This window comes from Oryx dammah, unplaced genomic scaffold (genome assembly GCF_014754425.2).
Source record: "Oryx dammah isolate SB20612 unplaced genomic scaffold, SCBI_Odam_1.1 HiC_scaffold_25, whole genome shotgun sequence".
In the NCBI taxonomy this organism is placed as follows: Eukaryota; Metazoa; Chordata; class Mammalia; order Artiodactyla; family Bovidae; genus Oryx; species Oryx dammah.
The window spans coordinates 24,597,943-24,613,962 of record NW_024070209.1 but is presented as its reverse complement, the minus strand read 5'-3'; the positions used below and the strand labels follow the sequence as shown (position 1 = coordinate 24,613,962).

The following is a 16,020-nucleotide window of genomic DNA, read 5'->3' as shown; positions in this document are numbered from 1 at the left end:
GGCCCCCATCGCCCCCACCCACACCCCCAAGGCAGGGGAGGAGTAGAGGAGGGGGCGAATGTCCCTCCACCCTCTCCAAACCCCCAATGCCTAGATGCCACGCGAGGATAAACCAGCCTCCTAAGGGGCTTGACGGCCCCCACCCCCATGTGGGTTTCATGGGTGGGGGGTGAGGGTAGGGTGCGTGATAATTCATACCCTCAAGTACAGGCTTGGCCCCAAAACCTTGGGCGGGGCGCGGGGGGTGTGGATGGGCCCCGGTCCCTTGGCGGGCCACGGTGGGGGAGGGGGAAGGGGCGGGGGGCGGGCGGCCCCGGCCCCCACCGCAGGCCCCCAGCCGCCTGCGCCCTCAGCCCGGGCGCCCGTGGCTGCCAGCCGTTAGGCTGAACTCGCCCCGACCCCCCCACTCCCGGGGCCCGCTCCCAGACGGGCCGGGTCGGGCCGAGCCTTCCTACCTCCGACCCGGTACATGTTGGCCGCCATGTCCGCCCGCCCGCCCGCGGAGCCCGAGCCGAGCCCCGCCCGCCGCCGCCGCCGCCGCCGCCGCCGCCGCCACCACCGCCGCCGCCGCCTCAGCCTCGGCCGCAGCCGACTCCTCGCCGCGGGGGGGAGGGAAGGGAGGGAACAAGGGGAGGGGGAAGTGGAGGGGAGGGGACGCCCAGGGGTGGGGGCAGGTGCCCGCCCCCAGCGCAGGGTTAGGGAGGGCCGAGTTGCCCGGCCAGGGGAGGCCGGAGCGCTTGGGACCAGCAGGGAATTGGGGAGCGGGGTGCGGCTTGGGGGGACCTTGCTGGAAGTGGAGGGTCCTTGGGCAGGGGTCCTGGCCCAGGCCGAGGCCTGCCGCCCCAGCCAGCGTACTCCGGCACCTGCCCACCCCGAGACTGGGCTTCCTCTCCCCGCCTCTGTCCCTGGAGACCTCCAGGCTGTGTGACCTCCAGCACGTGAGCATCAGTCTGGATGCAAACACTTGGATGCAAATAAGTGCTCGCAGCAGGGCGCCTTCCTTTAGGTGAGGTTAAGGCAACCGGCCTGGAGCCCGAAGGCTCTGGAGCCATGGGGATGCCAAGTGCTTGCAGCTTCTCAGGGCAGAGACCTAGAGGATGGCGGAACTAGGAAAACTGACCCCCTTCCAACTCCATCCTAACTGCACTGGCGTGCCAATCCGCGTTCACCCCCAAACCAGGATGAACAGAACCCACTCCCCACACCTGGAGGCCTTGCCTCTAGACAGGCCATATATGCAGTGCAGCCCGGCTGGGAGAAGAGACCATTAGAGCAGGGGGGCTTCCTTTGCCGTTAGGGGAACAGGGCCCTACAGTTCATGTCACCACAACTCCTCAAAAGAAGAGATGCTGCCAGTCAGCTTTGCTGATGATGGACTGTTAACTGGTTATGTGCCAAATGCTTTTAAAGTTATTATTTTCCCAGGCAAATTCTCTAGACAACCCCTGTTTTCTCAGCCTTCAGACCCTCACAGAAACAAAGAGCCAAATGGAGTTGAATCTGAGCTGGTTGTCCCCTAAATGAACACAACTTTCTTTAGGGAAGCCAATCCATTCTGAACTACTCCCAGATATTGTTGGGTAATAAACATGAAGAGGATTCCTTACTGTTCCGGGTTGTTTGGAGTTTCTGGTGCTTTACAGCCTTGTGTTGTTGACTCTGGGTTTGGTGTCTCTGGACGAGAAGTGTCCCCAGAAAAGAAGGCTGTGTTCTGCTTTGGCTGGTGATGGCATTTGTGATTGTCATTATCACAAATTGAGGTGAAAATAGTTCTCTGGCCAGCTAATGGAAAGCAAAAAATAAAATATAAAGCACTTTAATAAAAAAAATATATAAAGCATCTTTGCCTGAATTACCTTGATTGTGTAACTCAAGTTTCTTCAAGTATAAAATGGGGACACACTAATTGCACCTCACAGGTGGGGTAAGGAACAGTTGTGATTATATCTTAAAATGCTTTGTAAACCATTCAGCAAAGAGCACTATGCAAATAACAGGTGTCTGCCGCTTTTTTTTTAAACTCAAGCAAGTTTCAGATTCCCAAAGGTTTTACTCTGTGAGTCAAATTGTGATCTCACGTCAACTCTTTTGACCTAGAGAAAAAAGTAGAGCTGTTCTGTTATGCACACTGCATAGCTATTATTTACCATAATCCCTTTACTGGAGATTCCACAGAAAACATATTGTGACGTATCTGACATCACTCTCTCCATTTCTGAGCTGACACGTAAATAGGCTGCATAATTTAGCTGGAGTTAAACCATAAACTGGCAGCAGTGTTGGGATAATTCAGCCCTTTCCTTTGGCCTAGAATTCTCTAAACCAGGAAGATTGACTCCAAGTGGAAAGGCCACCTGGAAACCATAAACTGCAAAGGAACAATAGGTTGCAAGCTCTATTAAAGCGTTTTCCCATTATTTTTAAATAAGTAAGCAGTTTCTCCCCTTCAAAATATCTCTGTATTTCTGATAGTTCCTTGCCTGCCTGTCTCATTTCCCCAGCTTTGTGCACCTTACCAGATACTAATCACAATAAATGGGCAAAAAGTACCAAGAAAACGTCTTCCATCCATACTGATCTCCTTAGGAACAGCCTTATCCAGAAGCCCCAACCCACTCCATTCCCCCATGAAAGGCCTCAGAAATTTGGGGGAATGGAATTAATGATGGTGGAAGTAATGATGGTGGCAGAACCCAGGCTCTTTCCTTCCTCTAGATTCTGTGTGTATAACCTTTTGCATCTCTAGCTCCTGGGCCAGTGTCTTCTACATAATAGGTGCTCAGTATCTGGAAGAATAAGTGCCCATGAATGATGGACTTAACATAGTTAGAGAACCAGGTGCAGAGTTGAATGCAGGGACTTTTGTCTATGAAACTTTTATACTTCCAAATAGCAAAGAAGAATGCATATAAAAGAGTTCAGCAAATGTTTGTACATAGAAGGAAAAAAAAACATACAAAGAAGGGTGGAAAAGCCGTAGCTTCAAAGAACCCAAGGCACTTCTACCTACTCAGGCTGCATGGTTCAGATCACAAACATCACCAACTAGCCCAAACTTCACTCCTAGCTTGGCCTTAAAAGTTGCTTGACCCCTCTGATCCTCAAGTTCTACAAATCATGACTAGCTACTGACACCTAATTCTAACACTTGTACTAAAAAGTGAAATATACAAAGGTTGGGGCACGTGTTAAGCTTTATACTTATTAGGTGCTTTCTTTCTATTCCAGTCATCCTCATTACTAAAACAGAGGGGTCTCTCAGATTGTGCCAGAAACTCCAGGAAAAGTCCAGCCTCTCCATGGGTAAAATTTCTTGGCATGACTGCTGTGATTAAAGAATCATGATAAAGGATTGCCAAAAGGCTCAGAATGTTCTCTGTGTCGGTCCCCAGAGTCCCACAGCTTAGCTGAAAAAGTGGATGCTGCAAGGAAGCTATAGATAAGACAGAGTGTTGGTTTTTGCTTCAACATCAAGATGGAGTTTTTATATATGGGAAAAAACAAAACAAAACAAAACAAGATAGGGCTGTCTAGAATCTGGGAGTTTTGTGATATTGAACTCAAGAAAGGAGCCTGAAAGAGATAGGAGCCTGGGGGTCTAGAATGTAATTAATCTGGAACCAGATAACAGGCTTGAGATAAAGTACCATAGCTTGTCCTTTGTGCTTTCTTTGATCTGTTTCTTTTATTTTTCCTTTCTTTTCTTTCATAACAAAGCTTATGTTGTTATTTAGCAAAATTCTATTGGAAAAATGCCAATCTGTCTCAGCTATTCCAAGGTGGTCCCGGGTTGTACTAGCAGACGACTATTCCAGAAGAAAGCAAGAATCAAAGCAATTGAGCCCCTAAGGAAAAGAAAACCAGAGTCAGAGTTTCCTAGCTTCTTCAGTCCTGGCGCCTTCTCTTCCATTGATCCTCCGGGCTAAAAACATGAAAACCCAGGGCCAATCTCAGAAAGTCTTGACTTTTGAAACTGTGTATTTTAGGAGTCTATGGTGCTCTCATGGTCTCAAAGGAGAGCAAGCTCAGCCATTTGGTGGCATCCACAAAGAGTTTCCTTCTCTAGGTTCAACATTGCCTCCAGGTCCTGGAAAAGGGATTGGAAATCACAAGGTGGACAGGGATGAGCCTTTGGAAGGGTACTTTAAATGATTTAAGTGTGTTTTTGTTTTGTGAGGTGTTTTTGTTTTTTTTTAACCTATGGAGCACTAGAGTGCTGTGGATTTGAATGGGAGAAGGCAACAGCATATGCTGTGGGGTCAGGAAGTAGAATCCTAAAAGGCAATGGGAAGTGTAGAGGGAACCTTTGTAGGAATGACTCAGACCACAGCAAAAAAAGATCTTTGGCCACCTAATGCAAAGATCCTACTGATTGGAAAAGACTCTGATGCTGGGAAAGATTGAGGGCAGGAGGGGAAGGGGGATAACAGAGGATGAGACAGTTGGATGGCATCACCGACTCAATGGACATGAGTTTGAGCAACTCCAGGGATAGTAGAGGACAGGGAAGCCTGGCATGCTGCAGTCCATGGGGTCTCAAAGAGTCAGAGAGGACTTAGTGACTGAACTACAACAAGAGCAAACAGAGTGGATTGGAGATGGTAGAGAGTACAGGTTGGGGAAAAGGCCTGCTGAATAGGGTAAGAGGTCATGGGGTATGAGAGATGTGGATTGGTTTGAGAGAAACCCAGAGGTGTGGGAGATGCAGGATCTGGTGCCTTTGGGGAGACTTAAAGTAAAAAAGGTAACAACTGGGTGGAAAGACGTGTGATTCAGTGAGCAGACAGTCTGGGAGGGGAGGCAAATTGGGGAAAGAGGGATGGTTGACAGGTTCAATTTTAGAAAAGTTGTGTTCCAGGTGCCTTTGGAAACATGCAGGTATGTTTCCTCATTAGAAAAGAGGTGGATGAACAGACCCAGAGTTTGAGAGATCTGGGCTAGAAATACCCTCTTCTATGTCACCATCAGCTCAGAGCCCAGTCTGTCTTGTCTGAGGAGTAAGCCAAACCCTGGCCGCAGGGGAAGAAGCAGGTTCCCTGAATCCTTCAGCTTGGGAGAAAACAGGTTTAGCCGGTCTCGGTCCAGGAGATCAGAGTCCAGGTCCAAATGTGCAACAGGTAGGGTGTGGACAAAGAGCCACGCAAGTCACCACCAGGACAGATGCCCCAGGGCTGACCTGCCACAGGCAAAATTCTCAACTAGGGAAAGAGAAGTCTGCTCTCGGGGTGAAAAAAGCAGCTGGGGTGGGAGGGTGGGAATAGGGGAAGAAAAGAATAGGAGGAGAAGGGAAAGGACACAGCCTGAAAAACAAATCTGTCTCTTCCTACTTCACCCTCTTGCCTCTAAGATGGTATAGAGGGTTACACAGTGGTCCCCCCAGATATATGTCTACCTGGAACCAGAACCTGCAAATGTGACCTTATTTAGGCAAAAGGTATTTCCAGGTGAAATTAATGATCTGAAGATCATCCTGAATTAGGGTTGGCCCTATATCCAACAACAAGTGTCCTTGTGTGAAACAGAAGAAGAGAAGAAACAGAATGAAGAGAAGGCATGGAAAGCTGGAGGCCAAGATGAGTGTTATGAGCTACAAGCCAAAACAATGTCAAAGACTGCTGGCAACCACCAGATACTGGGGTAGAAGCATGGAGTAGATTCTCCATCAAAGCCCCCAGGAGGAATCAAGTTTGCAGGCACCTTCATTTCTGGCTTCTGGCCTTCAGAACTATGAGACAATACGTTACTGTTGTTTGAAGCCACCCAAGTTGTGGTAATGAGTTACAGCAGCCCTAGGAAACTCATAGAGATGGTAACCACCCCTTGATTTTAAGTAAACATAGATTCAGCCAGAAAACACTGAGCACTATATGCAGAGACTAAGGAACATGGAAGCTGACTAAAAGAATAAAAGAGGGGGCTTTTCTGGTGGCTCAGTGGTAAAGAAGCCACCTGCCAATGCAGGAGACACAGGTTCCATCCCCGAGAAACCAGGAGAATTCCACATGCCACGGACCAACTAAGCCCGTGTGCCACAAGTATTAAGCCTGTGCTCTAGAGCCCAGGAGCCACAACCACTGAGGCCCATATGCCCAAGAGGCAGTGCTTTGCAACCAGGGAGGCCACCACAAGGGGAAACCTGAGCACCATGGCTAGGGAGTGGCTCCTGCTTGCCACAACTAGAGAGAAGCCTGTGCAATAACAAAGACCCAAAACACTAAAAAATAAATAAAATAAAAATTTAAATATTTTTTTTTAAAAAGATAGAGTTACACAGAGAGAAGGGGCCCAACACCACTCCACTTAAGTCCTGCTCAAGTCCTTTAGACATGGTTGCCTTAGTGCTAACAGAAAAGAACACCCAGATGCTACGCCCTTCAGCTGTGAGTGGAATAATCCTTCTCCCCTTCCATTTTTCCTTCCCCGGCACACATGTAGAGTATCACACATTCCCATAAGCAATAACAGATTACCAAGAAGGTAATACACAAATTCACCGTCCATTCCTTTGTCAGGAAGTGCTCTGGCTCCTCAGATCCCAATCAATGCTTCTAGGGTGGGGAGTAGAGTACGGGCTTTCAAGAATATAATCTTGTCTACAAAAATGCCCTTTTCATTCACCAAATAAGTAATGAGCACCGTTAAAGGCATTAAGGACACACTAGTAAAGGAGACAGAACACCTCCCCACTGGAGCGTATATTCTTCTGAAGAAGTCAGAGAATGACCAAATATAATAAATCCATCAGTAGATGTGCTAGTATTCAATGATAAATGCACTAAAAAAATTAAATCAGGATAGGGAAACCAAAAATGATGACGGTGGTCAGAGAAGACTTCTTGGGTGTAAGAACTCAAAAGAGACCTAATGATAGAATGGAGTGAGCTGCTGGGACATGTGGGGAGCAACATGCCAGGACAAGGGGAGAGCAAACACAAATTCCACAAAGCAAGACTCAGCCTGACCTGATTGTGACCTAGGAAGACCAGTGTGGGTAGGAGATGAGGTCAGGGAAGTGAGCAGGGTCCAACCATGTAGAGCCTGGGAGGCCCTGGTAAAGTGTTTGAATTTTGTTCTAAGCATACTGGGAAGGCTTTTGAGAAATGCAATATTTCCTGCCATATCAGTAAGCAAAGGATGTCACAGTCATCAGCGATTGCAGCCACCAAGGAAGGTAAGCTCGTGAACCCTGAGGGAACTCAGGAAGGAAAGAATACCTGCCATCTAGCAGCCACCAGACTGCAGGCACTCCCTAAGGTGAACCCTGAAAAACACAGGATACTGCCCCAGATAGCTGAGGTTCCTATCAAAGGAATGATTTCAGTAAGCCCAGACTCCCGCATCTTCTCATACAGAGAAAAGCCCTAAATTCCTTAACTTGGGATATCTGTTTTTTTTTAATTAACAATACTGTTTTGATGTTCAGCCTATCTGCCCTTTGTTGCAACACTTCTATATAACAACCAAGCTCCTCCTTCCGCCTCTTCAAAGTTTTCTCAGGGTCTCTTGAGGTGCTGTCTCCAGGGCCTGAATTCCAACAAGTTCCCCTGAAGAAAGCATAACTCGCAACTTTTATGTTGTGAATATTTTTTAAGTCAACTCTTTCAACAGAGGAGTGACAGGAATCTGATTGACGTTTTTAAAAGATCACCTGGAACATGAAGAACACAAAATAGAAAGGGGCCAGTCTTGACTCACAATTCAGAAAAGCATGACTGGGGACTTCCCTGGCAGTCCAGTGGTTACCACTCTGCACTTCCATTACAGGGGACCTGGTCAAGGAACTAAGATCCCACAGCTTCAAAACAAACAAACAAACCAAAGCAGCATGACTGTGTTCTCTGGAGGCATCAAACCTCCTCTGAGCACTAGGGATTCAAAACTCACCAATCTGAAGTTTATGTAATAGAAAACCAAAATTCCTCCTGTATTTCATTTGATGTGATAGTGAAAGAGACCCCTTCCAACTCAAACTGGGGTTCTGAGACCTGTGCTAATTAATGACTGAGAGAAATGACAGTATACACTGGCTACCTTTTTAAATCCTCTTCCAAATCATATTGGACAGCAACCAGTCATGTAGGCTGTAGTTAGTTCCCCTCATGCCTGATACTGTCACTGAGGTTTTCCTAGGCCGTTCTCCTTTCTTTCAGCTGAACTCCATCTGGGTCACGGGGAGCATGTGAATTCCATGAATATGAGCCACTTACTGCATTTTTTTCATCTTAAATAAAGTGTCTTGGTTATAAGTGATGCCATATATAAAATATCATGATTGAAACAAAGCCTCCTGAAAGTTTATACACACACACAAACACAAACCCACACTCCACTGTGGAGAGTGGAAACACAGAGACTTGTTTCGAGGCTAACATACTTCAATACAGAGGTAGGGAGCTAGGAAAAAAGTCTGAGAAGCCCAGGTTCCAGGACCCATGTGATAAATAGTGGGGTCCAATGGTGATAAACCTGAGCAACCAATCGATCACTGGATTTGACAATATGGTGGTCTTCAGAGACCAACTCCCTTGCTGTCTTCTCTTTTGGTAATTCCTGACTGTCCAAATCCTAGGCAGTTTGAACCAAATTAGTAGGGTCTGGCCTTTGATATTCTACAGCGTGGGTGGCTCCAAAGAGCAGAGAAGGGGCTCATGAATCCCCCAGAATGAAGGATGAGTACTATAATTTGCTCTTCCATCAGTGCCGGTTATCTTTATCCATAGATTGGTAGCTGCTGCCCTTTCTACAAGAGACAGAGGGAAGTTTATTTGCAGTCTTGATTTCAAAAAGGACAGAAAATGTTGGAGAGCTCAAAGTGAAACTTTGAACTCCTGGATAAATAAATGGTTGTTTATGTTTCCTTTTATCTCTGTGAAGTTTTGGAGGAGAAACCGTGAGTAGTTCAGAGCTGCCCCAAGGAGCTTCTTTTACACAGCCAGGCCAGGACCATATTATTAGTGGCAACTAATGCAATGTTTCCCATTTAATTGCACCAATCAGAGCATTGAAGACTTGGCTTCAAATAGAGGGCACCTGGAGGCAGCTTAACCTTTTTGAAGTTTTGGTAAAGGTTGCCCAGAAACTGTCCAGTCAAATCCCATCACTGGTTGCTTTCTGCAAGAGGAGATGAAACGTCCATCACTGGAAGTCCTAACTCCCTTCCACCCTCCCACAGGCTTCTGATTTGGTGGGTGAAATTTGGGCTGTGTTCATGGAATAGAGGATGGAGGGGGTGGAGCCCTCCTCCCAGTTAGGAGTCAGAATTCTGGAAGTGAAGGGGAGAGAGAAGGTCCCAGCATTTCACTGAGTCTTCTTCCTGCGTCCTTAAACCTGGCTGCCTCCTCCTGTCACACGTCCCCAGTCTCTTCTCCACATTTACACAGAACCGAGGTTGGACCCTTTCTGTTGGTGGCCTGAAGTCTCTGACTAGGTAAGAGCAACTTCAAAAACAGAGAGTCTGAGGACTGTGATTGTGGTGTTCCCAAGTCTTCCCACCAACATACACCTCTGCACAGCCCTCAGATCTGGGCTGGAGTTGGGGAGTGCTTGCCCATCACAATTATTGCCTCCAGAAGGAGATTTGAGGTGAAGCCTTCAAAGTTCCATACTGACTTCTCCATGGTAGCCAGCTTCTCCTAAAGCAACTGCAGCCGAGGGCAGGCCCCGAGATGTGAGGGATGGAGCAATTCCCAGCCAGTGGCATGTTGCTGGTATCTGATGCATTATTTATGATGCTGGTGTCAGCGTGGCTCCCAGGCACCAGGGGAAATGGAAAAGGCGCTTGGGCCTGTGCTGATGAAACTAAATATTTAAACAGGAATTATGAGTTGAGGTAAAATCCATTTTTCTTCAGTAAAGCAGAGAGGGCCACAAATAACTTCAAGGTTGAGAACTTGGTAAACACCAGATCATAGGGGAAGGCTGGGGGCTCCCAGTCCATGGCTTTCCTCCACTCTCAGATCCCAGTTCCTCTCCAGGGCAGATGTAAAGGGTTGGCAAGGCACTTCGGAGTTGAAGGAGGAAAGGGGAGTTGGAGGAGCAGAGGAATTGATTCAGAGTCATGGTCACCCTATTATGGCTCTGTGGGAATGAAATTTGGAGACACCAGAACAAGGTCCAACCGGACACATTCCTCTATATCCTTTTTGTCCATTTCCCTGTTTCCTGAGATCTGGTCTACTGCATCTGCTCAGCTGAGACACTCACCTTCTGATTAGCTGGAAGAAGGATGATGTGATGCCGGGCAACCGTGAACCAACTCTCTTGTGTTGATTCTTCTTATCCCACCTGAGACAGTCCCAGTTAGGAAGCCATCCTCCACCCACTGCACACAAACCCAGAGGACATCCTGTACAGAAAGGAACACGGAGGAGTAAGGCCCTCCATTAAAAAAAAATTTGGGGGGGCTACACTGGGCCTTAGCTGCAGCATGCTGGAGCTTGAGTTTCAGCAAGGAAACTTCTAGTTGAGGCATGTGGGATATAGTTGCATAAATAGGGATCAAACCCTGGCCCCCTGCATCGAGAGCACCAAGTCTTAGCCACTGAACCACAAGGGAAGTCCTAGGGCCCTTCATTTTCGATATACAGAAATCTCCAACTATGAGGAAAGACAAGGTCTCCAAAGGTAATTTCCTGGTGGAAAGAAATAGTTGTGGTTTGGCCTGGCTTCTTCTGCTGTGTTTTCCCGTCTTGGTGGGATCCTTCACTTGTTTTTCCATAGCGGTCGCTGTTCCTGGTCCCCAGGGATGTGCTTTTTCCCAGTCCCTGCATGAACAAACACCTTTATCTTCCTTTCGTCTAAAGACAGCTGAGACAGGCTGACATTTTCAAAATTAACTTTTATAAGAACTTCGGAAATAAAAGGAAGTAATTGCAAAAAGTACAAAGACAGAAGTTCAATTCAGTTCAACGTTTATTGAGATCCTGTGTTTAGCTGATACTCTGGATTATCTTAATAGATGAAATGGATTTCTGATCCTCAAGGAGTTCACTGTCCAATGGAAGAAGCAAGCAATTTGAGTATGATGAGTTGTAATCTAATAAAATAAAAGCCATAATTACCCAGAGTTGGTAGCAATTAATATGCCCTGCTGTAAGGGCAGGGCTGGTCAGAGAAGATTTGAGAGAAGGTGCTATTTCATCTGAAGCATCAGTTAAAAATAAAATCTTTGCCTGGTAAAGAGTCGGAAAGGACATTCCAGACAGAGGGAAGAATATGTAGAAAGTACACGGAGGACACATGAGAATCAACTGGAAACTTGGTTCAAAGCCAGATTGCAAAGGCCTTACATGCCAGGCTAAGCAGTTTGACCTAATCCTATAGGACCTAGAGGCAATGGGACCCGAACACAGTTACATTTATATTAAGTTAGAAGGATAATAGTGGCTAAAGTTGAATAAACAGCTTTTTTTTTTTTTTTTCAATTTTTGGCCACACCACTGGACTTGGAGGATCTTAGTTCCCGGATCAGAGGTTCCCCAAACCTGTGCCACCTGCAACGGAAGCGAGAGAGTCCTAAACGTTGGACCACCAGGGAATTCCCAATAAGTTGGCATTTTAGCTTTTGTAAGAGTTTCCTGTGAGTTAGTTTAGCATAAACACATAAAGTTTCTGGGCCTCCAGAGCTGAAAATAGAGATGGGCAGCCATGTCCCCTGTAAAACTTATCTTTAAATTCAACAGAGAGAAGTGTTTTAAGAGACAAAGGGTAAATTAGAGCTCATTGTCTGAGTTCCTTTTTTTTTTTTTTAATAACTTTGGTATTATGGACTGAATAATCTTTGTCCCTACAAAAGTCCTGTGTTGAAATTGTAACCCACAATGTGACGGTGTTAGGAGGTGGGGGCTCTCAGGAAGATACTTAGGTCACAAGAGTGGAGTCTTCATGAATGGCATTATAAAAGAGACCCCAGAGAGCTCGCTAGCCCTCTGCCTGCCAGGTGAGACTACAAGTCTGCACTGCAGAAGAGGACCCTCATCAGACCCTGATCTTACTGGCACCCTGATCTCAGGCTTCCAGCCTCAACAACTGCGAGTGATAAATTTCAGTTGTTTATAAGCTTCCAGCCTATGGTATTCAGTTATAGCAGCACAAACTGTCTAAGAAAATTTGGGGGCAGTGGGAGGGGAGTTGGATATAACAATGCCAAAACTTACCTACGGAGGGGGAGAGAAAGAGGGGCTTCCCTGGTGTCTCAGTGGTAAAGTGCCTACCAATGCAGGGCACACAGGTTCTGTCTCTGGATCAGGAAGGTCCCATATGCCCTGGGGCAATGAAGCCTATAGGTCACAACTGTTGAGCCCACATGCCATAACTACTGACATCCACACATCCTAGAGGCCAGGCTCAGCAACAAGAAGGGCCACCACAATGAGAAGCTCCAGCACGGCAATGAATAGTAGCCCCTGCTTGTCACAACTAGAGAAAAGCCCCCTCACAGCAACAAAGACTCAGCACAGTCAATAAATAAATAAACTTTTTAAAAAAGAAAGAAAATTTGGAAAGGTGAAAATGACTCAAATATGAAGAGAAATGGTATTATTGCCTGAGGACCCTTCTGATATGTTGGCTCCCACTTCCAAAATCCCAGCTGTCTAGTGTCTTAGGGGTCATGGACTATGAAGTCCCCTATGCCCTCGAGAATTCTTGTCAGGGAGAAGCAGATGAAGGTTTGGGGGCTTCTGTGAGAAAAGATTATTTAGGTTGAAGAAAGGGAGAGAGGTGATTATTCAGGCCTGTGAGATTTTCAACAACAGGAACTTGGAGATGTTTAGAAACCAGGAATCATTGCAAATTTGAGAAACGTGAAGACTGAGTCTGCCCAGGCCTTTGGAAAATTAACTGAAGAGATAACAGATGGCAAATTATAACAGTTTTTTAAAAAGTAAATATTAAGCAACTTGAAAAGAAATGTTGGCTAAGGACTGACCAGAATTTATACTAGTCCCAAGGATATGGCCCTGTGTTCCCTCAGCCATCTCTCTCTGGGCACTAAAGATAGAAGAATTTGCACCTCCAAGGTAGAGGCACCCTGATCCTCTTTCCTGAATCAGGTATAGAAACACACATTTTAAAATTTATTTGTTCACAGAGACAAGGTTGGACATTTCCAAAATAATTTAAATGTCTAAAAAATTTAGTAAAATACCCAGCCCCTCACCAAAAATAAAAGCTAAGAAATGTATTAAGTGAAAAAAAGCAAGCTAGATTAAAATACATATGGTACAATTGCATTTTTGTTGTTGTTGTTTAGTCATTAAGTCATGTCTAACTCTTTTGCAACCCCATGGACTATAGCCTGTTAGGCTCCTCTGTCCATGGGATTTCCCAGGCAAAAATTCTGGAGTAGGTTGCCATTTCCTTCTTCAAGGGGTCTTCCCTACCCAGGGATTGAACCCTGGCATCCTGTACTGGCAGGCGAATTCTTTACCACTGACCCAGCAGAGAAGCCAACAATTACATTTAGGAAAAACAAAAAATTAGATATATGTAGTACTCTTGCCTGGAAAATCCCATGGGTAGAGGAGCCTGGAAGGCTGCAGTCCATGGGGTCGCTAAGAGTAGGACACGACTGAAGCGATTTAGCACCAGCAGCAACAGCAGCAGTGTAAATATATGTGAGCGACTTCACTTTGACTTTCACTTTCATGCATTGGAGAAGGAAATGGCAACCCACTCCAGTATTCTTGCCTAGAGAATCCCAGGGACGGGCGAGCCTGGTGGGCTACCATCTATGGGGTCGCACAGAGTCGGACACAACTGAAGCGATTTAGCACCAGCAGCAGCAGCAGCAGTGTAAATATATAGACATATAATGTATAGAAGATTGGATAGAAGATCTGTAACTAACAGTAGTTACATCTGGGGACAGAGAGTGGGAGGCATGTGAAAAACAACTCAATTGTCATCTGTGTACTTCCATACTGTTAGAAGTATATTACAATGTGAATGCATAACATATTCATCAAAAACATTTTTTTTTTCTTAGTTCTACCAGCTTATTGCTACCGACCCATCTCCTTCCACCCTCATGCATGCATGCTCAGTTATGTAACCTCATGGACTGCAGCCCGCCAGGCTCCTCTGTCCAAGGACTTTTCTAGGCAAGACTACTAGACTGGGCTGCTATTTCCTTCTCCAGACATCAAAAACATTTAAAATTTTATTTATTCATTTACGATTATTTTTAGCTTCAGGATCTTAATTCCCTGACAAGGGATCAAACCCATGCCCCATGCATTGGAAGCATGGGTTCTTAACCACTGGACTGCCAGTGAATGTACTCCCAAATACAGTTTGTTTAAATTAATGTAAAATTTTAAAAAGCAAAGACATAGACAGAAAATTATAGAGTGACACTTTCTGAAGCCAAGTTGATTATTCACTTCTCTTGGGTATCCAGCCTGCACCCCTATTCCGTGCATCAAATTAATTTTCATTTATTTTCCTTAAATAAACTTAGTTTACACAAACAAACAAACAAAAAACCCAATAACAGACAGAAAAGCAATAAAAACTACTATAACTAAGATGATACCAGTTCATGAATACCTGTGCACACTGGGCTAGGATGAAACTTTATTATTCTGTGGAGACTACAGGGAACCACTGAAAGATTTTAAGCAAGGATGTGTGCCAGTCCTTTTAAAAATATGTCTCAGAACCAGGAAAGGAAGACCTATCTGAGAAGGACCAGACTGAAGCAAGGAGTCCAGTTACAAAAAGCTTTTTCAATAATCCAAGTGAAAGATGGTTTTAAGACAGGCTTCTTCATATTCTGCTCTAAACTTGCTGATTGACTTAGATTCACTCGCATTCTGAATCATTTATTAATTTACCCAAGAGACAGAAGGAAAGAATAACTGAATCCCTATAATGGTTTTAAGAACTCACAGTATCCTATCAAGGTATGGGTGTGCATAAAAGTAACCTTCTCTGGTTCTTCATTGTCTCCTCATTTGAGTCTAGACTCCTCAGTACAATATTCAAGGCTAACCCTTTGCAACCTGGCCTAAATCTTCCTTCTTTGTCTTACATCCTCCTCTTCTCCTCATGTACTCCACCTACTTGGAGCTACCCTCAGCTGCTTGAGCAGGGCAACATTCAGTCTTGGCCTCAGCTTCTGTATCTGTTTCCATGACCTGACTTTCCTTTCTTCTATTCTACTGGGCAAACTTCTTAACTTAAACCTAAGTGTGTCCTTAGTGCACTAACACCACCAACACACCGCTCTGCTATGACCCCGTGGTTATTTGGGCCTGTCCCGTCACTGCACCAATAGACTCCAATGGGTGATTATTAGAAGCACAAGGCAGTTTGTTTCTTGTTGTTGTGCTTTTAAATTTATTTTACTGAAGTATAGTTAATTTACGATGTTGCGTTAATCTCTGCTGTACAGCAAAGTGACAAAGTTATACATATCAGTTCAGTTCAGTTGCTCAGTTGTGTCTGACTCTTTGTGATAAGTTATACACATATATACATTCTTTTTCACATTCTTGTCCATTATGGTTTATTGCAGAATATTGAACATAGTTGTCTGTGCTATACAGTAGGATCTTGTTGTTTATAATAGTTTGCATCTTCTAATCCCGTTTCTAATCCATCCCTCACTCACCTCCCTCCCTCTTGGCAACCAGGAGTCTGTTCTCCATGTCTGTGAGTCTGTTCCTCTTCTGTAGATAAATTCATTTGTGTCATAGTTTAGATTCCACATTTAAGTAGTATTATATGGTATTAGTCTTTCTGACTTACTTCACTTAGTATGCAAATCTCTAGATCCATCCATATTGCTGAAACTGGCATTACTTCATTCTTTTTTATGGCTGAGTAGTATTCCAGTGTCCATTTATCTGTCCATGGGCATTTAGGTTGTTTCATGTCTTGGCTATTGTGAAAAGCACTGCTATGAACAAAGGGGTGCATGTATCTTTTTGAATTAGAGTTTTGTCTAGATATATGCCTGAGGAGTAGAAATTAAGGGATCATATGGCAACTGTTTTTAATTTTTTGAGGAGCCTC

The 16,020-nt window shown here is 45.2% G+C and overlaps 1 protein-coding gene across 6 annotated transcripts in view; it reads right to left on the bottom strand.

The window, feature by feature from the left end:
* MTA3 (metastasis associated 1 family member 3) overlaps nucleotides 1–16,020 on the bottom strand; it is a 211,745-nt gene that overhangs the window by 164,292 nt on the left and 31,433 nt on the right. For 3 of the 6 annotated variants that reach the window (XM_040224563.1, XM_040224564.1, XM_040224565.1), the window contains exon 1: nucleotides 456–517. The exons of the other annotated variants lie outside the window; for them this stretch is intronic. In XM_040224563.1, coding sequence (XP_040080497.1) covers nucleotides 456–483 — 28 coding nt within the window. In that variant the 5' untranslated portion in view covers nucleotides 484–517. Of the gene's footprint in view, nucleotides 1–455; nucleotides 518–16,020 lie in introns of those variants that run through there. 6 annotated transcript variants of the gene reach the window in all.